This window comes from Aythya ferina, assembly GCF_964211825.1.
Source record: "Aythya ferina genome assembly, chromosome: 4".
Taxonomy (NCBI): Eukaryota; Metazoa; Chordata; class Aves; order Anseriformes; family Anatidae; genus Aythya; species Aythya ferina.
This window is the reverse complement of record NC_140300.1, coordinates 24,899,787-24,923,954: the sequence shown is the minus strand read 5'-3', so window position 1 is coordinate 24,923,954 and position 24,168 is coordinate 24,899,787. Positions and strand designations below refer to the sequence as shown.

The 24,168-nt window shown below is 40.8% G+C and overlaps 1 protein-coding gene across 8 annotated transcripts in view; it reads right to left on the bottom strand.

Moving 5' to 3' along the window:
* LIMCH1 (LIM and calponin homology domains 1) overlaps positions 1 to 24,168 on the bottom strand; it is a 173,048-nt gene that overhangs the window by 109,122 nt on the left and 39,758 nt on the right. For all 8 annotated transcript variants that reach the window (XM_084516523.1, XM_084516524.1, XM_084516526.1 and 5 more), the window contains exon 2: positions 1,535 to 1,605. In XM_084516523.1, coding sequence (XP_084372649.1) covers positions 1,535 to 1,605 — 71 coding nt within the window. The remainder of the gene's footprint in view (positions 1 to 1,534; positions 1,606 to 24,168) is intronic.

Here is a 24,168-nt window from a genome sequence, read left to right as displayed (position 1 = left end):
CAAGTTAGCAGTATAACCAAGTGTTGTCCCTTCACCTGCATGCTACTGGAGCTTACAGCCTCCTAAGAAAGACATATTCACACTTTTTTTTTTTTTTTTACCAAATCATTAGTTAAGCTTTCCATCTACAGCATTTAAATCAGACTACATCTGTGTACTTGCAGATAAGATTAGAATCTAATCTTGAAATACACATCCCTTACTTTTCATGCAACACAATTCAACCTTAACATTTAAAGAGCACTGTGAAGTGACTCAGCATTCAGTACTTCAATTGAACACGCAGAGGAGTGAGATCTTGAGCAAGAGGCAACCCTTGCATACAGAGAGGTAAATGCCACACTCCTTCCGAGTTACACAACATTTGAACAACAATAACAACTACTTCCCTCCTCCCAAAGCCACTCCTCAGCAAAGACATGCAACTACAATCAAACAAGATCGTATCACTTCCTTTATGCTTTTTTCCACTTTAACAGCTAAAGTTCAAGGTATCTGATTAATGACACAAGTGAGATATACAGCGGTATTTACACAAGTAAGTTTCAAAGCTATTGTAAACTACCTACAGTTGACTTACAGGATATTAGCTCAACCATACTGCTGAAAACAGACTCCGAGTTCCAGCACCTTTCCTAGTATAAAACAAACAATAGCTGCAATGTTCCAGCTAAACATCTCAGGAGATCTCATTCATAAATTGCAATATGCATTCAGTTCTGCACAAGCGTCATCCTTCTGGTGTGCAAAGACAGCTGTTACCTACTTCAGGGACAACCCTGCCTGCCCAGGGAAAGAAATCCGTCCATACAGACGATTCAGGTCAGCAGATTCCCCCAAACTCTTGACATCCTGCATGGGATTTTCAAAGAACATGGGGCATTAGGGCACACTTACAAATTTCTCTTAAAAGTCACCAGCTTTGGCATCCAAGGCCACAACGTGCTTTTGGAAGACTCTTGCCAAAAACCCACTGTTAAAACCACAGAGAGAAACATGCAAAAGTTAACTTGCATCTCTTGTCCAAAAATTACAAAACACATCATTCAAATACACCTTTAGGTAAAATTTGGAGGATGTCTAAACTTTCCAGAAACTATAAAAGCAGCTGAGTATTGATGGTGTTCAGATGGTTAACTCTTGACAGGTCCAAGACTCTTGGACCTGGAGTTGCTCCAAAACACTTCACTGCAGTGGAGACATCTATAGGCAGGTGTGGAACACCATTCGCCAATCTGTGGTTAACATCTTTAAATAAAAGGAAACCAAAAAGCAAACATCGTTTTCACTTCACATAACTCAGCTAAGGAGCTGGGGTGGAGTGAGGGAAGCACTCTGCAAAGCCTGTTTTCTTTAAGCCACATTTCAATCCTCACCATAACAATAGCATCGGCACTGAAAGGATGCTGCTGTCAAATACCAGTGTGCACAACGTCAAAGCTTGCAAAAGGAAACTAACAGACATACTCATTAAAATTCATTTCATCCATAGTCAAGAACATATTCAAGGCTCAAAACCATAAGTGTTACTTACTCACACAGAAGAATGCCATTTTCTAACCCAGAACGGAAGTCTTTCTCACCAAAACTTCTGCCTGTCACTTGCTGTAAAAAAGTAGGGGGAAACAAAAGAGTGGCATACGTTAGAAGGTGTGCTTTTCAAGAGCAATTCATAGCAAACAGTTAAAGCATCTACTGCAAATGAAACATCCAAATTTTATGGCATTGCCGAAGAACTAAGTTGTGTACCTCAACAAGGTTCTTCTTCCTGTTTCATTGAGCTATTTAACCCATCAAACAGAGATATTTTTTGCAGCTTATTAAAAATCTAGTATTGGGTTTGAACTTTTGCCTTTAACCTCTCACCTTCCCAGAATAAGCAAATCGAGCCGGAAGCACTTGCCCTTCAGCCACACACCACCATACTCCTTGCCATACGAAATGACATTTCTCATCATGAAGTCAACTGTGAGCATGAACACAAACTTGGAGGAAGCTCAGGTTCTGGCACATACACAACCCTCTCAGGGATGCTGGGACCAGGCAGTACATTCTGCATTACAAGCTCTTAAGCTCTCCTCTTGGAGATGGACCACGAAGGAACCATCTAGGAATCCTAATCCTGCCTGAGGGTGCTGGATGCTAGAGGCATGACCGAAGCCCTGTCCATGACTCATTGCCCTGTTGACAATGGCTTGCCTCTCATCCTCAAATCATTCTCAACAGATGATGTGCTCAGCTAAAGGTATTACCACCAACAAATATGTAAAAATAGTTATGTTTAGAGAGAACTGAACAGAAACAAACCAAAACAAAACAAAAGGCCTGCCTTGTTTTCAATTGTCCTCCAGGAGGTCTTCTCCTCGCCCAGCCAAAACATTGACCGGATGCTTACAGAGTTCTCATGGCTTGCATCCAATCTTTCAGCAAGACCCTTGCTCTGGGCGTTGCTTCCACCACAGAAGAATAGTGGACTGGGGACACATCTGTCCTTACGTACCAGTTCTCTCCTTGCTGTTCCATTCAGAGACAAGACCCTTCCCCTCCCAGTTTCCTGTCATAAAGACAGCAATTTATAAAACCTGACAAGTTTGGCACTTTCCCACGGGATTAGTGGCTGCACTAGCTTCGCAAACGCTGGTTGTAGCTACACACAGCCTTAGACAGATGACAACACTTTGTTGGAATTAAAATGCAAGTAAGAAGCCTAAAACCTAATCCCCCATTTAATTGTAAGCATATTGTTTTTTCAATATGAAGGAGCTTCTCCCACAAACAGTTCACAAAACTTAACCCCCCCCCCATATTCTCAAAGTCAAAAGTCAGATTTTATTCAAATGCATATGAAGTAGAACAAGGCACTGGGTTGCCCTCACGCTTCAGTAGAAACCAGACACAATTTGCCAGAAGGAAATGATCTCTGATCCTCTAAACTACTTCTAATCATAGAGAATCATCTCTAATCTTGATCAGCTGGGAGAGAGGGTAATCATGACAACATAACCATTAGCATTTGGGATGAATAATAGACTCAGCACATCAAAATTGACATTTATTTCATCCACAGTATGGTAATAGAAAGGAATAGGAAGAGCTATTTCATAAAGACTTGACTCACAGGGGAAGAGCTCTGTGCAGGAAAAAAAGAAGATGACAATAATTTTATTTCCCTCCTCCACCTAAAGCAACATCAAACGTTGTAGCTGTGGAAGTCAATCTTTTCATGTGTTTGTTGAACATCTGCATTCACCAGGGAGCAGTACCAAAACTGTGAACACAATTGAAGTAAGAATCGACCTGCCAAAAGCTCTCCCATGGGTATTGCTGTCATTACTGCTGGTGTAGGAAGGCTGCATACATAATGTCTTGCTGCAAGAATAACATCATGAAATGCAAATACACAGCTGGAACAACAATTCATCTAGTAAGAGGTACAACAAGAACTGACAGCAGGTGAGGAAAGACAGGAAGGTCTAGAAACAGTGCGTGTCTGTTTAAAAAGGAACTGGAAGTAAATGAGGCATGGAAAGGTTTGTGCCTATTCTAGATGCTGCAGCTGCAGAGGGGAAGCATTCGTCAGCTACAAGTCTCCTGATTTAGCCAATTAAAATGTATGAAAAGTGCATCAGAGAAAGGCTTGAAACTAAAAATAAGACTGAAGATGACATTATAAACATCAAAGATAAAAAAAAAAAAAAAAAAAGAAAGTGTGCAGGGAGGAGCAAGCAGCTGGACCCATTTTTTCCAAGAGGAACTTAAAGCTCCGTTTCTTGGCACATACACACAGCTATATGCATGCTTACACATGGAAAATACATGTTTAATTATGGTATCACAAAACTGTTGTGTGTTTCACAGGCCTATGCTATGAATACGATCTGAGCATGGTTCTGTGCCCACCAGTTCATCTTCTCACATATCTGGGAACAAGCCTCCAGTGACTGCACAATATTCTGAAAACACTGGCATGCAGAGGGCATTGTTTATGCTGCTGCGCTTTACTACTGAGCTTCACTGGACAAAAGAGAGCTGTAAATCTGCAGCCAGGTACAGAAAACTGGAAAGTGGGGGGAGCAGATCTCTAGCCCATCAGCTCTCGTACTATAGAGGAGTGGTATTCAGACCTGAGCCATGTCACCAGTATAGACAACACATTTTGGCAGTCTAGGAGAAAGCAAGGTATGCTGAAGAGTTACCTATTCACTTCTGCAGTGTCAGCACACTGTAGCACAGGGGCCCACAAGTTAGAGGTAAGCATCTTAAAGGAAAAACACAGCTGTATCCTGCTAATGATTTCTAAAAAACAAAAAAGCCTGCCACTTCTTCAGTGTTTTATAAAGCTGATAGGAAAAGAGTTGTTTTTCCATGTCATACTGCAATGCAAAAATAGAGAACAGAAGTGAAACACAAAGTTTCACAATTAATAAACACAATTTATTATTGTGTTTCATTTACGTAAGAAGGAATTGATTTTTATTCATCATATGGATGACATTTTCTTCTCTAAAAAGCTGCAAACGTCTTCATCCAGGGCAATTATTTCACTGCCGGATGTGTTTCTCAGTTTCACTACCACTTGGCAACCCAGAAAACTAAAGCTAAAATGAGTAATAAAAGGAATATTAGGAGACTAAACCGCAGCACACTGACTCTCCATGACAAGCTTATGGCAAGGGCTCTAATAAGTATTTATACACAGTAACACTTCTTCTATACAGTATTGTTGCTGATTAACTCCTTTGTTCCTTGCAGTTACGCATGCCACTACATCTATGTCATCACGCGTGGCTGTCATCCAGCCACTAACCAGTGCCACATTACACAACCCTATTTTCACCAAGCGTCAGTCCGCTTTGTTTTCCTTGCATTTTGTGTTGCTGCTGGTGCTTCATGAGACTGAGCTTGCAAAGCCTCTGGTGGAAAAACAGCTTAAGGGCATGAAAAAGAAAAGGTGACAAATTAGTGAGCAGATGCTGTCCTCAGGTGAAATTTATCTCAGCCAACAAGCTACAAGTAGATGAATAAACATTAGGCCATCAGGGACAACACTTTGAGAACAGCTAGCCTGATTTGCTGGATGCACATCTGAAAATAGCACGTAAAGCAGCAAACAAAAATATAGACACAGCAGGGAGAGGTCTTTGTTACCCATTACACATTTTGGAGGGCTTGTGAAGCATGTCAGGAAAAAAAAAAAAAAAAAAAAAAAAAAAAAAGGGAAGATTTTCAATAAATTTGGTAGGCTGTTCATTTCTTTATATATAGGTATGCTGCATTTCAATTTTGTGCAATCACTTCACCATCCCATGTCAACTTTTACTTAAATGAATAAGTCCAACCCACTACAAAACTAGAAAACATACTACCTTTACTCTACTTCAGGGAGTTGTAAAAGTAAGGCTTAACCCATAATAATCACATGTATGTAAATAGGAAGCACCGGACCATATAAATAACAGACAACACGAGCCACCAAAAGATGATGTAGGACAGATTTTAGGACATCAGGTTTGGGCACTTTAAGAGTAACAAACTCCTACTTTCCAACTTCCAAGATTACTTTTGAGCTAATAACACAAATATGCCAATTAAATTCCTTTTTCACATAGCAGAGACAAGAGATTTCTGAACTAAACAACACTGATGAGGTTCAAGTCTGCTTTACAATGGTGGACAAGGACTGCAGCGAACTGGGAGAGCCTTCACTGGATCCTGCGTTTGATGCTTTTACAACAGGATTTAAACTCGTAAACTTCTATCAATATAACCCAGCCCTGAACAGTCATATTGTACACATTAGGAAACTAGGATCTAGCACAGAATCACGGTGTGAATTTCTGTTATCAAGGACAAAAACAGCATAGGCTCAGATTGCCCAATGTAGCCACCAATGAACCACCTGAATTTTTTGTGCTGCAGAGCTGGAAAATGTAAAGAATGCATGGGAGTAAGGGGAGAGATTTCACACTTGGGTAGCAAGATTAATCTGTAAAGAAAGCACTTAATATTATTTATCTTTAGATCTTTCACATACTGGTTATTTAACTTCAAGTGCAATTTGTGAAGTTAACTAGCCGTGCTGAAGTCTCCTTTGTTCTCTTCTTCCTCCTGCTGTTTACCCTCATCCTATTCTTTGAAGTGACACAGAGCTGACTTGCTCTTTATCACACTTCATAGGAACTCCATTTTTCCTTAGCAACAATAGCATAAAATACAGGATATCATATTGCCTCTCTTTGCTCTAAAATCCCTTCTGGCACTACCACACTGTCAGCTGGGTTAGCTGACAGTTTGGTGTCAACATGTAGCATGGGAGAACGATGCCACTGACACAAACATGCCCCCAGCCCCTTTGATGGACACAATTCTAAGTCCTCACACGGAATGATTTCTTTGCTACAGGATGATAATCAGTGCCTTTTCCACGAAGGGAGAGACAACTAAAAGCCACCACAGCTAATTTTTCATGCCCTTTGCCTAGTTTAGTGAGCAAACAATACTAAGAATGGCATGTATTTATATTTAATGCGTACACTAAAAAGAACAGATCCACTTAGCACTTAATTTAGTAAACCTGACAAAGAAAATACAGAAAGAGGAGTAAAATAATTGCACCAAACTCCCATTCCATCCCCATTCCTCCTATTAAACAATTTTTCCCTGAGAGGAAGACAACAGAGCTCCACTTACACCCCAGACAAATCAGAAGGCTACAGAGCAGCATTGCTTTGTTGACTCGGCCTGGAGCTTAGTGGGCTGCTGACAATCCCCCCTCGCTGCTTCGTAACTCACCAACGGAGAGAAGAGATCTGCCTCCGAGCACCTGCACTATAGCTCTGCCTGCTGAACGGCCAAGAAATGTGGACAGAAGATGACTGCAGGCAGAGGAGGCTTATTGCTGCTGATAAAGCACAGGCTTCACGATTCCCTTTTAACGCACCACTGCCATCAGCAAGTATTACCTACCCAAAGCTTTAAAGTTAAATCTGGGAAGGTTTTGCTCTCACTAATCCTGCCCGTCACCAGAGCTTTCCGCATGAAAATTCTGCACTGGTAACAGCAGCATTATACATATGGTGTTGCCATACATTGTTTGGATTTATGATCACACAGAGCCGCACGCATCTCTGCCAGGACATCTGGTAGTATAATCCCAGCTGGCTGGCAAACTGCTAAGGAGTGTTAAAATTTCACGATAGAGTAAATCAGTCTTCTTTTTAATCTCCCCTCCCTAACTCTGTTTGTATACATGCCCAGGTGTGCTGCCAAACATAGCAGCCTTCCCTTAGGGGCAGGGTGGGACAGAAAACATTTCATTAAAGGCTGAATGTTTTGTGGAGAGCAAAGAGCAGCAAGAATAAACTTAAAAGCTACTTCCATCAGACTTCTCTTGGCTGCAGCACAATTCCCAAAAGCTTCACCTACCAGCAGGTCATCTGTTACATCAAATTTGTATTTGACAGTCAGTAAATTGCTAGTGCATCATTGTCTTACGGGTAACCAGCTTCTTATCTGTACTTCAAGCAGTATTATCAAAATTAGATACCAGATGACAGATATGACAGAACACCCCAAGATACCTGGTTTCAATCAGTGGTTCAGTTTAGGATTCTTTTTATTACCTAAAAGAAGAAAAAAAAAGAGGCATCTACAGGAAAAAACTTATTTCCTGTGTTGTGGGATCCATCATTTCTTCCTTAGTTTTAACATGAATTAAAGAAGGGGGGTTGCAGGCTCTCGCACATAGATTTACCAGTCAGATGTTTGTCGTTTATCCTCCTCCTCTATTTGGGAGAATAAGGAGGAATGAAGTGTTATTTCAGGGAAATAATTTCTATTTGATGGTAGCATAATGGTACCACAATGATACGTTCTTTAGCTCTGTGCTGCTTTCTTTAAGAACGCAACCTCACGCAGGTCAGAGGAGCAGAGACTGGGAGGAGTACATACCACGTAGACACAAGTGCAACACACACATGACAGCAATGCAGGATGCACCTCTTTCATCCAAGGCACTCTTTAAGCCAATCCTGGCCGTTCCCACAGAGCCTGGCCTCACTCCACTTCAACGTCTGGAGGAGTCATCTTTTTGGCGGCCGACTAGGTAAATTGAATCCCCTTTTACTACTGCACTGCCCATTCCACTTCAGGGTGAACCAGTCCTTCCTGGAAGCTCCTAGCTGCACCTTTGAAGGGAAGAGGAGCAGATGACTAATAATTACTAGCTCTCATGAACACCTTCCAGGCTTACCTTTCCCCAAGGTCTTGTTATTTTCTTACCCAACCAGGCTAAACAGTCTGCTCATTGAAAACTGAAAGGCTGAGAGAAGTTACAACGAATTTTCTAGCTTCTTTATTATGATTCCCTAGGACTTGCCATGTACAAACACCTGCACTGCCTTCCTACTGTCCTTCTTTCAATGCATGCAGAAAAAAGTCTGTATAGTGAGCTACTCTCCAAAGCAAGAGCTATTGATTTAGCCTTTATTGTTTCCCTAGCATGATGTTTCTTAAAGGTGGAATTGGTTCTAATAGAGAACTCAAGTTTTGGCTACCAAACTCAGTGTAGCTGGCAGCCTAAAATGCCCGTCTCCCCCCCCCCCCCCCCCCTTTTTTTTTTTTTTTTTAATAAAGTTAAAGCTTTTTTAGAAAATGCCTGAAGAATTTTTCCTTTGTTTCACGTTGATTCCACTAGCAACTGTCCAACAAAACAGGAAATCAGGTTTCTGGGCATTGCTGAAAGGGCAAGGAGCTAACAGACAAAACTCCAACCCACTCCAACCCATCGTAACGCCCTTTTCCGCCTGCAGCATCTCACAGGAGCAAATTCACAGACACTTGAAAAACCACTCCTCCAAAATGTATGCTACATTGCATCATTTACATGTTGAAACTGAAACAGCTGCTAATAAAACCCTCTATTTTCTCTCCTCCAGCTTTAGAGAATTTAGGGCTTTAAACACTTCCAATTCAGGACTGTGTGTCAACTAATTACAGCTGCAGAGATGGAGCACAAGTAGCAGCTTCCTCACTGAGCTCAACGTCTTGTCTCTGCCTCAAAGCAATGAAGAGATCAACAGCTCTGTAGGAGATGAAGGGATCACTGCAGTATCCAGATTTGTTAATTGCCCCTTCACACAGCTCTAACCTATTTTATATTATTGCTGCATGTATGTGTTACAAAACCATTCTGCTACTTTTTGGACAAGCAAGTTTTTTGATGCCAGTGCACTGCTTTGAGTTGGGAACGTGCATCTTGGCAGACAACTTCAAGACTGCACACATTTAAAGCTGGACAGAGACAGGAACACAAGAAGCTGCAAGCACAGAGGCCCAACACCAGAACCACTTCAGCTTGTCATTAACCTCTGTCAACAGACAGTCTACCAGAGCTCAGTAATTACTGAGCAGTCGCAATGAAAAATGTCTGCCAGGAGACACCAGCTTCCCTTTTTGAAGAAATCAGATGTTCACCTGAGCCAACCATTACTGAATTTAACCAACCATTTACAGATGACACTTTATGTCTTTAGGTCTCAGAGGAGCCTCTCAATTGCCACTGATGAGCATCACTAGGCACCAGCCTACCTTGAAGCTTTTAAATTTAAAGTCATATCAAGACAATTCCATATGTAAAGTGTCCCATTTACAGTCTGTAATTTAAATATATAGATAAAAGTACAGCTTAGCAAGACATTTTAAGATCTGACCTGATTCTCTTGACAATAGGCCCGGAAGCCCAGAGCAAGCAAAGCAAGAAACTGTCTGTGGGAAATAAGTCATTTTATATTGACAGCACTGGAAAGCTTAGCTTAATCTACTGTCAGTGCACTGCAAAACACTGGTCCTTCCAAAGGAAAGGGAAAGGGGAAAAACAACACTTCTGAGGGCAGGATCTGAGCTCCTTGGATGTTCCCTCCAAACTCTGGGTCATCACTTGGCATCTCCAGCAGGAACAGAGCTGCGTGCCATAATTTTTCAATCACTTGCAAACAAAACCACAGAACTACCAGCTTCTAAACAGGAAAAAAAATGTGCATTTCAAAAACCGTGGAATGCAGAAAAAGGATCCATTTTCCTGCAGAAAGAAGGCTGACCTTAATTCAGGCATACAATTTCAAGGCCTTCATTAGTAGCACTCTGGAAGTAGATTTGTTATTAATCTAAGTGTGCTTTTGTTCCTGCCTCTATAGAGACGAGCTAAGGGAAGGCATTTAGGCTTTGAAAGCTTTTCCAGCTAAGCCAGTTTTTAAACACCATTTGGCCACCGAGCAAGGGTGGAGCTACGTTCCCAGTGCTGTGCAGAGCAGCGAGGGCCTGCTGCTCCCTCAGGGCATGCAGCAGCCGGGGATGGCCCCAGCGCAGTCCGTGTGTCCTCCCCGATGGGGCCTGAGCATGGCAGGCAAAGATGTGTGTCATACCAAGGCCACAGCACCTGATGTGGCAAATTGATGATCTAGGTCCAGGGTCTACGCCTGGAGTCCAGTCAGGATCAAAGCGAGACAGGGCCAGAGACAGGACTGGGGACACAGCCACAGCATGGGTCTAAAGTTCATCCAGAGAAAGACCCACAGCAGTCACTGAGCATTCAGTGAACCCTTGAGCTGTCCTGCAGAAAGCAAAACATGGCCCTAAGTCAGGCTCCACTAAGAGTGGCTACATCAAGTGGGACAGAGTGGCCACGGCCAGAGGGCTTGCACTGCAAATGCCACCTCTATGACAGGCTACTCCACATCTCCAGATGCTAGCAGAGATGGTAATACTGCAACCCACAGGCATTAATTGGTTCTCAAAGACCCTCTGATTCACTTTACGTATCATATAGCAATGGAAAACCCCTTTTCTTCTCCCCTCACACCCTATATGAAAACTGGAGAGGGTGACACATCCACAAAGAGAATGCTACCATAAGGGAAGAAGCAAAAATGATAAAATAAAGGAATAGAAAGGTATGGTGAAACAGAACGGCCATTTCTCTCCAAAGTACAAAGGCATTACAATCCAAATGGAAAGCCTACTGCAGCCTTTAGTAAAGAAAACTTTTTTTTCTGTTCTCCCCAAATCTGCTCCATGCCTCCAGTGCCCTACACCCCGAGAAACCCTGCAGAAGGAAATGACAGCTGCCATTACTTCTCCAGACTAGAGAAACAGTTAAGAACAGCTAGAGTCAACTAATGTTTTTGATCAAGTCTCTTTCAAAGTGGACGTGATTCATTAGTAGACTTGGCTGCCTTAAATAGAAAATAAAGTACTTCAAGATTTCAAATGACAGAGTGCTCTTCAAAATGCACTTTCTAGAGCAGTGGCCAGCTTAGACAAAACTAAAAAAGAGAGCCTCCTTTTTCCCCCCTTCTGCAACATTTACTTCTCTCTCCTCCTCTCCCAACCCCCCACCATTACTTTTTTTCCCCAGCTGAAGACCATTTAGACCTATCTTTCAGCAGATTGCTCCCACACGAGATGGCCATCTTGCAGTGTGTAATGAGCACTAGAATTGAAAGACATTTTTCATTCATCCTGTTTAGCTGTTTAGCTGGAATAGGGCAGCTCCACGTAGATACTGATAGGGTTTTCTGGTAAACGTAATTCATAAATCAGTATCGTTGTCCCCCTGCAATGATAAACACACCACTTAGAGATCAAGAGCATCAAATCAAGATCCATTTACAAGGCTGCCCCTGAGATACAAAACAGCAAGGCTTCGCAGGGTAGATTGCTCCTATTTTCTCCCCTGCTGCTCCAGATACAGGGAGTCTTTGTTTGGAGGACATTGAGAACAGAGCGAGAAAGGGAGGAGGATTGATGATGCTTACAACAATAACAAACACTGCTCTTTTCTATGGCGAGAACACCTGCTGCCTCCATCAGTTCAGGCTCATCCATTATGCAGCACGCCAGCAGCGATGGCTCCCGAAGCACTGAGGCCACGACAAACCTGACCGAGGAGCAAGGAACGGATCAAGCAACCTCATGTTATCAAACAAACAGTCTACCCGAGCACTCAGTCTCTTCCCTGTTTAGTGCTGTATGAAACGGATGCTAGGAAGAATTAGATTAAGCATCTGGTTCAAATACAGGAATAAATGAAATTGCCTTCAACGAAGTTTGTCAATTTAGCCTTGTAGTAAATAAATTCCTGAAGAGAGAAGAAAACCCAACAACTATTTTAATTGCTGTTACTTTTATTTTTACTCTTAGTGGAAACCATGTAAGGTCTTAAATGGATTGAAAGGAATGTAATTATTTCACTGTAATGCTTTAGTAGTGGAAAAGGAGCCTATTAAAAACATGCTTAACATTTCCAATCTAAACAGTAAGAACTGCAAGTCTCAAAACATTTGCTACCTTTCTAGAATTCTAAAAATCTTTGGAGTTGGCCACTTTCCCGTCAGACATCAGGCTTGTCCCACGAACATTTTCATGCTTCTCCCACACCATCGCCTCCAGAGGCAACTCCAATGCTACAATAAACCTGCAGCATTGTCAGGACCCAACATTGAAAGGTATGTAATGGTAAGTGCTAGAAAGCAAAGCACTTTTAGAATGAATTCACAACTTTCAGCTGTCAAAAAGAAAGGAAAAAGCCTGACTGATTAAAGTTCTTTGTCCCCAGATTGGTTTTCCAAATAACTCCGGAAATTCACATCCAGACAGCAACCTTTCCCAAATCTGAAATAAAAAAAAAAACACCTAAGGATCTTGAAACTATTCATTAATTCACTCCTCATACAACTATATAAAAAGGAAAATAAAATTGCTTTAGGTTACTTAACTACTTTGATTAAATCAGACCGTTTTCAACTTTCACATATTATTCAAATAGCAAATGAAATTAAAGATGAGTAAATATCCTCAACTTTATTCCTTTTAAAAAGCACAAGGGTATTGACAACATTATGTGGCACTCTTCAGTAGTATTTTACTTCTAAATGTGGAGTAGCATTACTGCTTTACAAAGAGCAAAATGAGCCAAAACTCTTCAAAGAGGGTCAGAGCAATTAATAACCTCACCTGCCAGAACAAGAATCCTTGCCTAGTCTACAAGCAAAATTATAAACAACATTCAGAAAGAAAAAAAACAAAAACAAACAAAAAAAAAAGAGAGAGAGAAAAAGAAGAAAAAGAAACCAAGACTACTACACATTTAAGTAATACAGATATCCCGTGTATCAGCCAACATTTTTTGGACAACACTGCAAAACATTCTTTTGGGAAGGCGTTCACTTATAGGAAATCGTATTTCTCTCCCCTTGTACTTTATTGTGAAAAGGTATTTGCATGACAGCAGGAGTTTTGTTGTTCAGTTCGAATACTCATATAGTCTGTTCAATCCTGCCCGTTTATAAGTGCACCAAAGTCACATTAAAATCTAAAATAAAACCCCCTCGTGATGTTTTAAAAGCCAAAACTCAGGAAGAATTCAAAGCTTCTTTCTCTCTGGCTAAAATTAAAATTTTCTCTCATAACCAGCTGACCCTGATAGGTGCAAATTCTAAGCCCCTTTTTCTAAATATTGCCCAGCCTAGGCTGCAAGAAGCAGTCACCTGTGGCAATCTACCAGGAACAGCTGTCTGATAACAACCTGTCATCTGGAATTAAGGGCAAGAGTTTAAGACTTTACATGAGAAGGGGAAAAAAAACACATAATGTTCCTGATTTCACGAAAACAACCCCTTACAGAGAAAGACAATTCGCTTTCTGAAGTGTTTGTGAATGCACCTCCTAGCTTTTCACTCCATGGCTATGAGTAGAATATGAAAGTGTTTACATGGAGCTGGAGAAGCCACTGGAAAACCAATGTTACTTTGCCAAGCCCGATCTGCTGATACACTTGCAGCCACCACCTGACTTAGCTATGCCAGTTAATCTGTCTTAAAAGCTAATTTTTCTTCTGGTATCAGTCCTACCATTACTGTTTTGGTACATGACGAGAGGCACCAGGTATCTGAGCTGGCTCTTTTTAGCCAAGACAGGAATACCAGCACACTCTCCAACCATCTGCTTTTATCATCCGCTGCAAAGGTTGGCCAAATAATTGTAAGTCCAGCACATTTGTAGCCTTTTGCACATTCTGCACTCTGACTCCACACTTTAGAGAACTGCTAGAGGTTTTCTCCCCGTTAGCTTGAAGCAGTATTTCCTTATTCTCACCCTGCTTTGCCTTTTATAACAAGATTTTTACCTGTCATTAATAAAAGGAGGTATTTTTCCCTCAGCCACACAACAGTAGTGGGTACAAATATTTAATAAACCAAACACCTACATGGAGCAAAGGAATTTAATAAAGGCATGTTAAAAGAGAGAAGGATAATCCTGCTGCTGCTTCACATGGTGGATGGCTGGAAAGGTGTAAACGGGAAAGAAGGAATGGAGGGCAAGCAGGGGCAGGTGACTTCGTTGCACATCATTGCATCACATCCATTTTGTGCTTATCACTTTCAGCTGAAGTCTGGGCATGAACTTTCTCTGCTCCCTCAAAATTTGACTTGGGCTAAAACACGAGGAGACATGAGGATAAAAATGAAGCTGCAGACAGAAAAGTCCTTTAGCCATTAGGAGCAACACATAAATCCTGTTGATGCAGGTTATCTCCTGACAGAGAAGCACAGCTGCTGAGTCCAAAAATTACAAAACCCGTGTTTGTCCAAACATTAGGAACACAAGAAGAGGGCTCAAAACATTTATTCTAGTTGTTCCTTTTCTATCTTCATGAGCTGACACTGTAAAACTACTTGAGGCATTTGCATTAATACAAATTAAGCGGGATAACTAAACTATGTCTCTAGCTAGTTGTGTCTTCTTACTGCTGATCTGAAGAACCATTATATAATGGAACTAAATTGGATGTCTATTAACATGAAAATACAGATTCAACATCAGAAAAAAATAATATTTTTGTACATTTCACATCCAAACCACAAGCCAGCAAACACTAGAATTTTCTCCAAGACTAATAAAAGTAAGTTACTTTGTGGTCTTTGGTTACTGGTCTAAAACCAGATACGTTACTTTAAAACTTTGTTTTTATGTATCAAGGCTTACAGTTTAAACCAGACAGCAAATGAAAATGAAAATTTGGACAACTGAAACCTGTTTTTGAATACTGTTTAGGACACCCTCCATCTAGGCTTGAATTGCTTCTTGAACTGCTCCACAAAACCACATCCTGTCCTCATTCAGTTGTGCCATTTTCTCCCTCATCCTCTAAAGCTTAGTGCCATATGAGAAAACTGATTTGGGCCACTTTTAAGGGACCTGAAGCGAGATCCTGTAGAGACATAACTGCAGAGTAATTGTGTTAATACCACAGATTTTCACATTTTAGTGGCATTCTTTTTGGCTCTTCAGATAACAATGTTCATTCCAGCTTTGTGCAGGAGGAGGAGGAAATGGAATGGCCCTGTCTAAAGCCAAAGTTAAGAAGTGATATTGAACAGGCAAACTGAATAAAAAATACGCTTGTCCCTTGCTACATCACCAACAGATGGTAATGTCTTTTGCAGAGCTCTTAACTAAAAGCAGGCCATTACCCCTAGGTGCCCAAATCTGCCATTAGTTTCTTCTATAACAATTTGCAAGATAACCTTTTAGAAGTTGGGCAAGCTGAGCAGAGGTGTTTACTAACATGAAAGGTAAGGTCTTTTTAAAGACTTGTCCAGGGAAAGTCAGTGAAACACGTGACAACACAGTACCCATAAACTCCTGTGGGTGATTTACTCTGATGAAATAAACCACATGTGGAAAATGAGGAAATAAAAACACAAATGTAAACAACAGAAATCCAAGCTGATGCATTTAGGTGAGCTGTCACAATGCTGTGTGAAGGAGATGAAACTAAAAGAGCATATACAATGTTTGTTTTTTTATGCTTAATGTTAGCTAACAGTCCTTTCATCTTCGCTACCTCCCTTCAAACACCTCCGGTTTGCTGCTGCCCCCAACGTACCATCTCCTCTCAGTGCTGACCATGTTGCTGTTATAGTCATAATAGCACATTTACACTGATTTACCCAATTTTGTACACTAAGAATAAGTATTTCCACTCAGGAGCAGAAACTAATGTCTAGCTAAATATCTCCTGAGCTTCTAGTTCAGTTTCTCATTCATTTTCAGTTAAGCATGTATTATTTGATTTAAAGGCAATAATAACCACCCCAACAGCTACTCAAATTAGTGTAAACTAAGCCACTCAGCTCTTGATAGGGAACTAGCTTTGCCTGAACCAGCGCAGCCCTGTGCAGGTCCTTTCTACACTAGAGTTGAAGGTGCTACTGCCTGCAGCTAGCAACTCCCCTGCACTCCAAGAAGGTTGAGCTTTGCTTCTTCTGTAAGTGCCCTCAGATAAACAAAATCCTTTCTTTGTTCCTTCCCCTTGTAGTAACAGGAGTGACCAGATGGGAAAAATCAACCAAAGGTTTTCCTGATTATATCAATTTTATTATGAACAGCTGTTTTTCTCCTACTCATCGCTGTATCTTACACAACTTCTCAATGGCCTTACGCACACCATCATTTCTGCATTTATCTACAATCTATTATTTTTGTAACTATCCCTGTAAAGGGCTTTTAAATCTTCATATTGTAGATGTGCATTCATTCAACAGCTAAACATTTAACATAAACATACATCTAACATTTCACCAGATTAGAGGATCTTTCCAGCTAACACATTTTACAGGTTTTATCAGTTTGCAAATTCACAAAGCAGCCACACAGGGACTAACACTTACATGTCTCACAATCAAAACAAACAAAATCATCAGTCCTTAGAAGATACTTAGTAAACAAAACAAGGTGTGTGCTGACTGCAGCATTAACATAAACAAATGCCACCAAAATTATGTTTCCCATACTTCAGAAGTCAGCACTATCTCCAGATTCTCAGGAAGACAGCACAGCTTGGATTCCTGCTTGGTTGCCTTAATGACAGGTGATCAGTGCCTAATAAAGGACTCAATGCTAGTACCTTGCAGAATGAAAAAAAAAATAAATCATAATTTGACAAAGTCACAGAACAAGACACTTATGAAGCTGTTTGTAATTAGCTTGTGAAAAAAAAAAAAGAAAAAAGAACAAAAAAAAAAAAAAAAAAAAAAAACATCAGCAGTAAACCTGCCAGCTCTTTGGCTAACTGCAACCCCAGAGATTAGGAGGGAGATGAGAAATACTGGCACCAGCTCCCCATGTAAAGGCTGAGGATGTGAGAGGAGAGGAAGTGGAAAGGGAAAGGGCAATGGTTTCACAGCCTGTTCCACCACTATCGTCTGCAAACTATCTGTACGCATTAATGAAACAATTAGATTACGCTGCTAACAAACCTAGCAGCCTGCATTCGTGTCTGTGATGTGTGTGCACTAAGCAGGTCCGGATGCACACTGGCACACAGCTGGCTTGAATCAAACATAAGTCTCATTGGTATCAGTGGCTGCCACCTCTCAGCTGTGTTAAATGATGATAACTACAAACATTCCGTATTATTTTCATATTCGCTCGCTCTTAAAAAATCGGGTGGCAAATAAAGCAAAAAATTCTGATGAAGTTGATTGGTTTTGAACATTGAGCATAAGCCACACAGAATATTTTTGAAGGAAGCTGCAAAATAAAAACAAATTTAAATTTTAAAAATGTGTTTGGAAACATTTCAGCTGCTTTTCTTTTTAGTATTTCCCATGTAACTATTTGTGGTTTGCTAGGAATTTTTTAATATTCATTTGATTCAACAAACAGATGCCAAAGCTTCATCTCAAAATTCTGCTTAAGAGTTTAATTTATTTTTTGAAAAGGAGCTAATAGGCTTTAAATATCTAACTCTTCTTCAGCAAACAGCCCAGAAACAAAAACCAGCCAAAGGTCAGACTTGCTAAACACGTATCTATGAAATTCAGATGAAAACAATGCTTCCTGCAACTAATACTTTTTCTCTGTTTCCCACTGGGCTCAGAATTCAGTCTTTTTGCTATTGGGACAGAGGGCAAAAATTCTTTTCTGTAAGTAAAGTGTAGAAATACCCAGCTGTGCAACTTGTAATCTACACAGAGCCACATCAAATGCATGCATGCTTCGGGTAGGCTATGCCCCCCTCTCCTGCCCCAGTTATTCATATAGCCAAGGCATGAGATAAAAACAGCTATCTGATGCATAGTTGGAAACAGGGAATTCCCTGTCACACTCAGTCTGAGACAGATGCCTGCACCTGCACCACAGCAGCCCTCTTGGTCACTGTTCAGCCACCCCAGCTCAGCCTCATGTCCTGCTGGATGGAGACCTTGGCCACGTTGCCACCACTGCTCCTCCTCCCAGCATCACCACCAGCTGCTGGAAAACATTTTGCAGTCACTCCCTGGATGACTTTGAGGGTCCTCAGTGAATTCTTGAGAAATGTGAAACCCAGTGGGAGGAAAAGGACAAGCATGACTACCAAAACAAGTTCTTCCGGAGTTGTGACACTTAAAGGCAGGTACTGGTCTGGCTTGCAGCTCAGCCATCAGCTGCTTAGCTGAGACAAAAAAAAAAAAATCAACGAATCAAATGAATCATACAAACCCAGCAACTGGGCCAGGAATCTCTCTCTCTCTCTCTTCATATGCAGACTTTTTTTATGAACGTTATCTTTGAGGTTAGCTATTTAATCAGCATATTGTTTTATAAAGCAATGCACCTCTCACCAGCCTTTAAAATCTAATTATTTCTGTGGACCAGTCTCTCACTTAATACAGTTACTTTGCACAAATAAGGGCACCCAATTTGAAGGCGCAGGTACTTGTATATTAGAGATGGAAGCACTTTTTTACAGGGAAAAACTGCTCACAACTGTCATATAAGTAGGACACACACACACAAGGATCAGGCTAATAGTTCTGTAAGACCAGATGCTAAACTTCCTCAAATGTGCTCTTCATTAAAAATAAGTAACTTCTGAAAATTGGGTAATTATCCATATGTTCCCTACAACTACACAAACAAATAAAGGAAAGGTTGGATGTGGTGCTTAGGGACATGGTTTAGTGGGTGACATTGGTGGTTGGGGGATGGTTGGATCAGATGATCCCGAAGGTCTTTTCCGACCTTAGTGATTCTAAGATTCTAAGAAAGCAGCTTTTAAAAACTGAAATATGTGCAAGTTGCTGTCTGTTTCCTCCTGTCCCTCGATATATGCTTAGAGGTTGAATTTCACTGGTCTGTGCTTCCAAATGAAGTCACACAAACCTTGCAGGTGCAAACTCCATGATACAGGAGAACAGTCCTTATGGCTGAAGAAAACAAGGCTACACACCTGTTCACAGAGGAAACGTCTGCCTATGCAGTCTGCTTATTCTAGATCAGACAAAACCCTACCACATAAACACATATCTACAATTTCAGTGACTGCATGAAGTCTCATTGTTCTGTTCATCTTGAAAAGATAAGTAATTCTACCACATTTAAGGCAGAGTTGCTGATATCCATTTAAGTGTCCTTAGTCCTCTCCTCCTTATCTTAGATTGTTGTTGTTGTTTTTTACATTTTAATTTTATTTTTCTCACCAATGTGATTTCAGGTATTTATGATACCACAAATATTGCTGGAAGACAAGCCAGCACTTAATCCACTCACATCCATTTAAACACTAGCTCTCACAAATTCGTGATGGTAGCTGTCTGATAGTGCTCCTTAGCAGAGACATACCAAGTAGTCAGCTGCAGAACACGGAAGCCGTAGGCCAATTTACAATTCCAAGCAAAGAATAACTGTCTTTGCACCATCCTCTCAAACTATCAGGTTAGTAAATGTACTTTTTGCAACCAATTTCGCACAATTTGTGTTCTGACAGCATCTTTTTGTTCCATTACTAGGCGCGCACAGTGTAAAACACTTCAGAACTTCACATCTCACACACAAGGTCTCAGCCTGGCTGGGCATGTCCTGTCCTCTCCAAAATATTTAACACAGAAGGCAGCACTGCAAGATGTACTCTGTCACCATCAACCTGCTTTTCACAATACAGAGCAAAGCTAAAAGGATTAGGGGATTTTAGCAAGACGTCGAGTTACCTAGGAATCATCAGCTGTGATATTTATTTCCTCAACAGCAGTATAAAAGGAATAAAGCTATGCTAGAAGGGCATTTTCATCTTTCTGAGCCTCCTTCATTAACGAGATTAATCATCCTTTATAGTAGGGTACAATGCCAGCTGCTCTTGCCAATATCGTACAAGCTAGGGACGTGACTTTAAAAGTCCATGATCCTCCATATCTAGCACTTGGTCATTATTCAAAGGGCATCCATCTCATCTCTTCACCATGCAGACTGGGGGCGGGGGGGAATGCGTTGCTCTTTTCCACATTAGAGACTTTTCTGCTGGAGGAATGCTAAAGAAATGCCATTGTTCTCATCAAGCACTCCATCACATCATTCTCTTAGACAAAGTCAATCTTGTGCTCCTGCCTTAGCTTGCAGAGCAAACACTAGCACATCTCAGGTGAGGGTGCTTTCTAAAACTGCAAGTCTTTGCAAAAGGATGAAATTGATTCTGCGTAAGTCGGGTTCATTCTGTATTACACATTTATACTAGAACTCTGCTGATGCATATAAAGGACAAGCCATATTTCTTGTAAAAGGCTTGTCATTTGGTATGTAGCACCAACTGCTTTATTCAGTTTTCTCCAATTAGCAGAGTTATTTTCTATCCAATTAAAAGAACAGGGTACATTTAGTCTATGGACCATTCTAGCACACCAAACAAAAGTCTTTTGTGATCAGTGAGAAAATTCACAGAGAATGCATACAGCATAATCATTTTGCATTATGTGTGAAATTCCACATCATTAACCCATGAAGAAGCAAATCTTCCCCACAGCTCCTCCATATGTAGCTTCAGACAGGTCTTTCTGATCCACACTAAAAGCAAATTGGCTCATCATCTAACGCAGCCACTTGCACACTGGGGAAACAAAAGCAAAGAGAGGTCTGTGTGTGTGGCAGGCAACAATCACACTCTGGGAGACAAAAGCACAGTTGTGAGGCAGAAAATGCTGTTTTTAGAACTTACAGTGGTAACAAGTAAACGTGAAACATAAAGGAAAAGGTAACTTCACCCCTCAACAATCACAAGCCAGCTGACCAGCCACTGAAAAGTCTTGCCCTGTAAAGAGTCAGGAAATGAAGTGTTTATAAGGCTATCATCCACAAGAAGAAATTGAAAAGAAAGCCCCCTTGAAACGTAGTTTCACAATCAATCAATCCATAAAATCTGAGTTGAAACGGTATTCAATCAATTTTTACATATACATAATATCTTTAATGCCTGTATATTTTCAATGATATATCAGAGGTGGACTATTTCTGTCTTCCCATTGGAACTGGTGCTAATAATGCTTTAATGAGTCTGGGGCTAAGATGTCCCCTCTTCCTACATGACAATGATAATAACCTATACATACTGAGTGAGTTCTGTTTTGCTGCCAGTTTTTGTTTTCATTCTTTATCAGAAAATCCCATGGCAATGCTCACTTCCAAACTACCACCTCACCCAGAGAAAAGATTTCTATTCTACCCTATTCAGTCTCCTGTTGTTGCGACTGAAGAGCTATGTGACAATACTGAAGAGTGAGATACATTTGGAACTGGGAAAGTTATTTAAGTCAAAAGACAATGCTAGCACAAGAACAAGCAGGTATACATCAGTCATAGCTGCGTCTAGGTTGAAAACTTGTGTTTCTAACCATGGAAATACTCAAATGCTACTCAACGAAATCTTCATAACCACATTGCTTTACTGTTCATTATTACTTCTAAGATGAGGTTTGGCCATCTTTTTTTTTTTTTTGTAGGATTACATGCCCCAGTTGCCTGTAACAGTGAGGGTTTCCACACAACATCATCTTCTCTAGTCCTGTATCCTATGGCTTCTGTGCTGCAGCAGGTATCCTCTTTTCCTAAAACTATTCTAGTGCTGACAGCAGATGAGATTTTGGTCACATCCATAACAATAAACTTCTCACAACAGCGCTCTTTTGTGTGCTTGTTTCAGCTGAATTCAGCTTTTTTAATATCTTCATCTTTTTCCTGCTGTAAGCATGTACGCAATCTCTGAAGTGCAACATGCTGACTTTCACTGGTGGGATTTCAAGACTGGAATCTGGAGAACCTAATCCCAGCACAAGTGTAACTGAGTGAGGGTACCATGCTAGAATTCTACAGTTCCTGTGCTAGAACTAGGTAGTGAAGAACAGCCAAATCCACTGCAGAAGAAGGTCTAACAGGTTTGATATGCTAAGAATATGACCAGTCCCCCAAATGACAAGCAGCAGTTATTTTTGTTCTGGAGCAGCTTTATTTCACATAACTGCCCAAGGGCACTGAAATGTTTAAAAAGGCAAGGATGAAAACTCAAAACAAAGAATTAACAAAGCTGTTTTCAGTGCCATGTTTAGATATTGTGCAGTAAGCCTGGAGCAATGCCACACAACAAACAAGATCAATACTGAACAGCTGCCCTTGTGCACTGAAGGGCATCTTGGGCATTGAAAGAAACAGAGACTGCTGGAGAAAGTCTGCAATCATGTAAGTAAAGATCACAACCTATGCTGCATCTTAGAAAGAAGACTGGAAAGGTCACCTAAATACCAACACCAACTTTTGAGTGTTTATCTTCAAACTGCCTCTACATTCTTAAAAACTATTTTTATTAGTATTACAATTCATGTACGAATACTGAATATTAGCCCTCAGAGGAATGCAATAGCTGTGACGTCTTATTGTTATGTCCACAACCAAATATTGCTGGATCTTGTTTGAACCATGGTAGAATTTGCACACAGAAATCTAAAGTTTTGTATTTATTTCTGTTTTAGCTGCTATCATGCCCAGAAATTCAATAAGCCCTAATAACTGCAAGCTAAATTAGGAAAATGATTAATTCTCTGTACTATGTTTGAGAGCAGTTCCTAAACAGTTCCCCAAATTATTTCAGTGTGGAGTGCTCCTAGTTTCAAGAAAAACCTTTAGGGTTGTTCTGAAATTCAAGGTGAAAAATCCTTTCCTAGAAGAGGCAGGTAGTTTAGATATTGAAACAAGTATATACAAACTACCAGGGAAGTCATCAATTGTACATCTGTTTTGTTTCATGAAGGACAGAAGTGCCATTTGGAAGGGGGATGCGAAAACAGCCTACACTGCCAGATCTCAGATATCAAAACTTTATAGAATAAATTGTTCAGAAAAATCCTGCTCCAGGCAACTCTAATGAGTTGACTTGGGGCTTTATATAAAAGGACCAGAAATGGTGTGCACGCTGAGTGAAGCTCAAGATGCAGCTTTATAAGTTGATAAAACAAGGTTGCGCTTCAGGCAAGTGGCGGTGGAAAGAATAGCTGAGGAAGTACATACCTTCAATGCACTTTATGTCCCATTTTATAACAAATAAACCAATTTATGGATCACTCAGCATATGAAATCACTTCCACACTTTACAGAGCCAGATTACAGTAGGCACCACAGTCTCTCTGCTTTTAAATACTTTGGGCCTCTTCCACAGGGGAGAGACAAAGAGCAGAGAGTTACTGCATCCCCTAAAATTTTGACAGGAAGATCACTAGAGAGACAAAGAGCTCCTGACCAAAAGACTGATGTAGTTGGACGAAGGAAAGGCTCTGTTCCAAAGCTGCACCGTCCAGCTCACAGAAGAACTCTGTAGCCTTGTCTCTCAGATGTCTGCATTGATGGTAAGAGTGCACTACTCCAGCGCTTGAAGAAAATCTTGTGTCTCTCACTAGTTCCTGCTAGTGCACCAGTCATCATCTAACATATGCAGCAGCTGGATAAACAGAGCTTTGCACTGAACATAAAGATTTCTTTTGATTTGTAATGAAAACCATCACTGGCCATCACAGCTCACCTGCCACAGAACCAATAATAGTTTTAAATGTCAGGCATCAAAGAAGCCTAAGCACGGAATACAGCCAGAGCTCTGGCACTCGTGCCTCTTACGACACATATTGACCACAGAAATAGTTCCCAGTTTTCCATATGTAAGACTTTTCATACCTGTGTTGCAGACCTCACTAAAGCATGATCCAAAAACAATATTAGCCCTAAACGGAGAGGTTTTCTTCACAAGGAAGCAATAACCCTCCTTAAAAGGAAAGCATTCTCCTCTTAGTTCCTTTTTCTGGGGTTCTATTAAAAAAC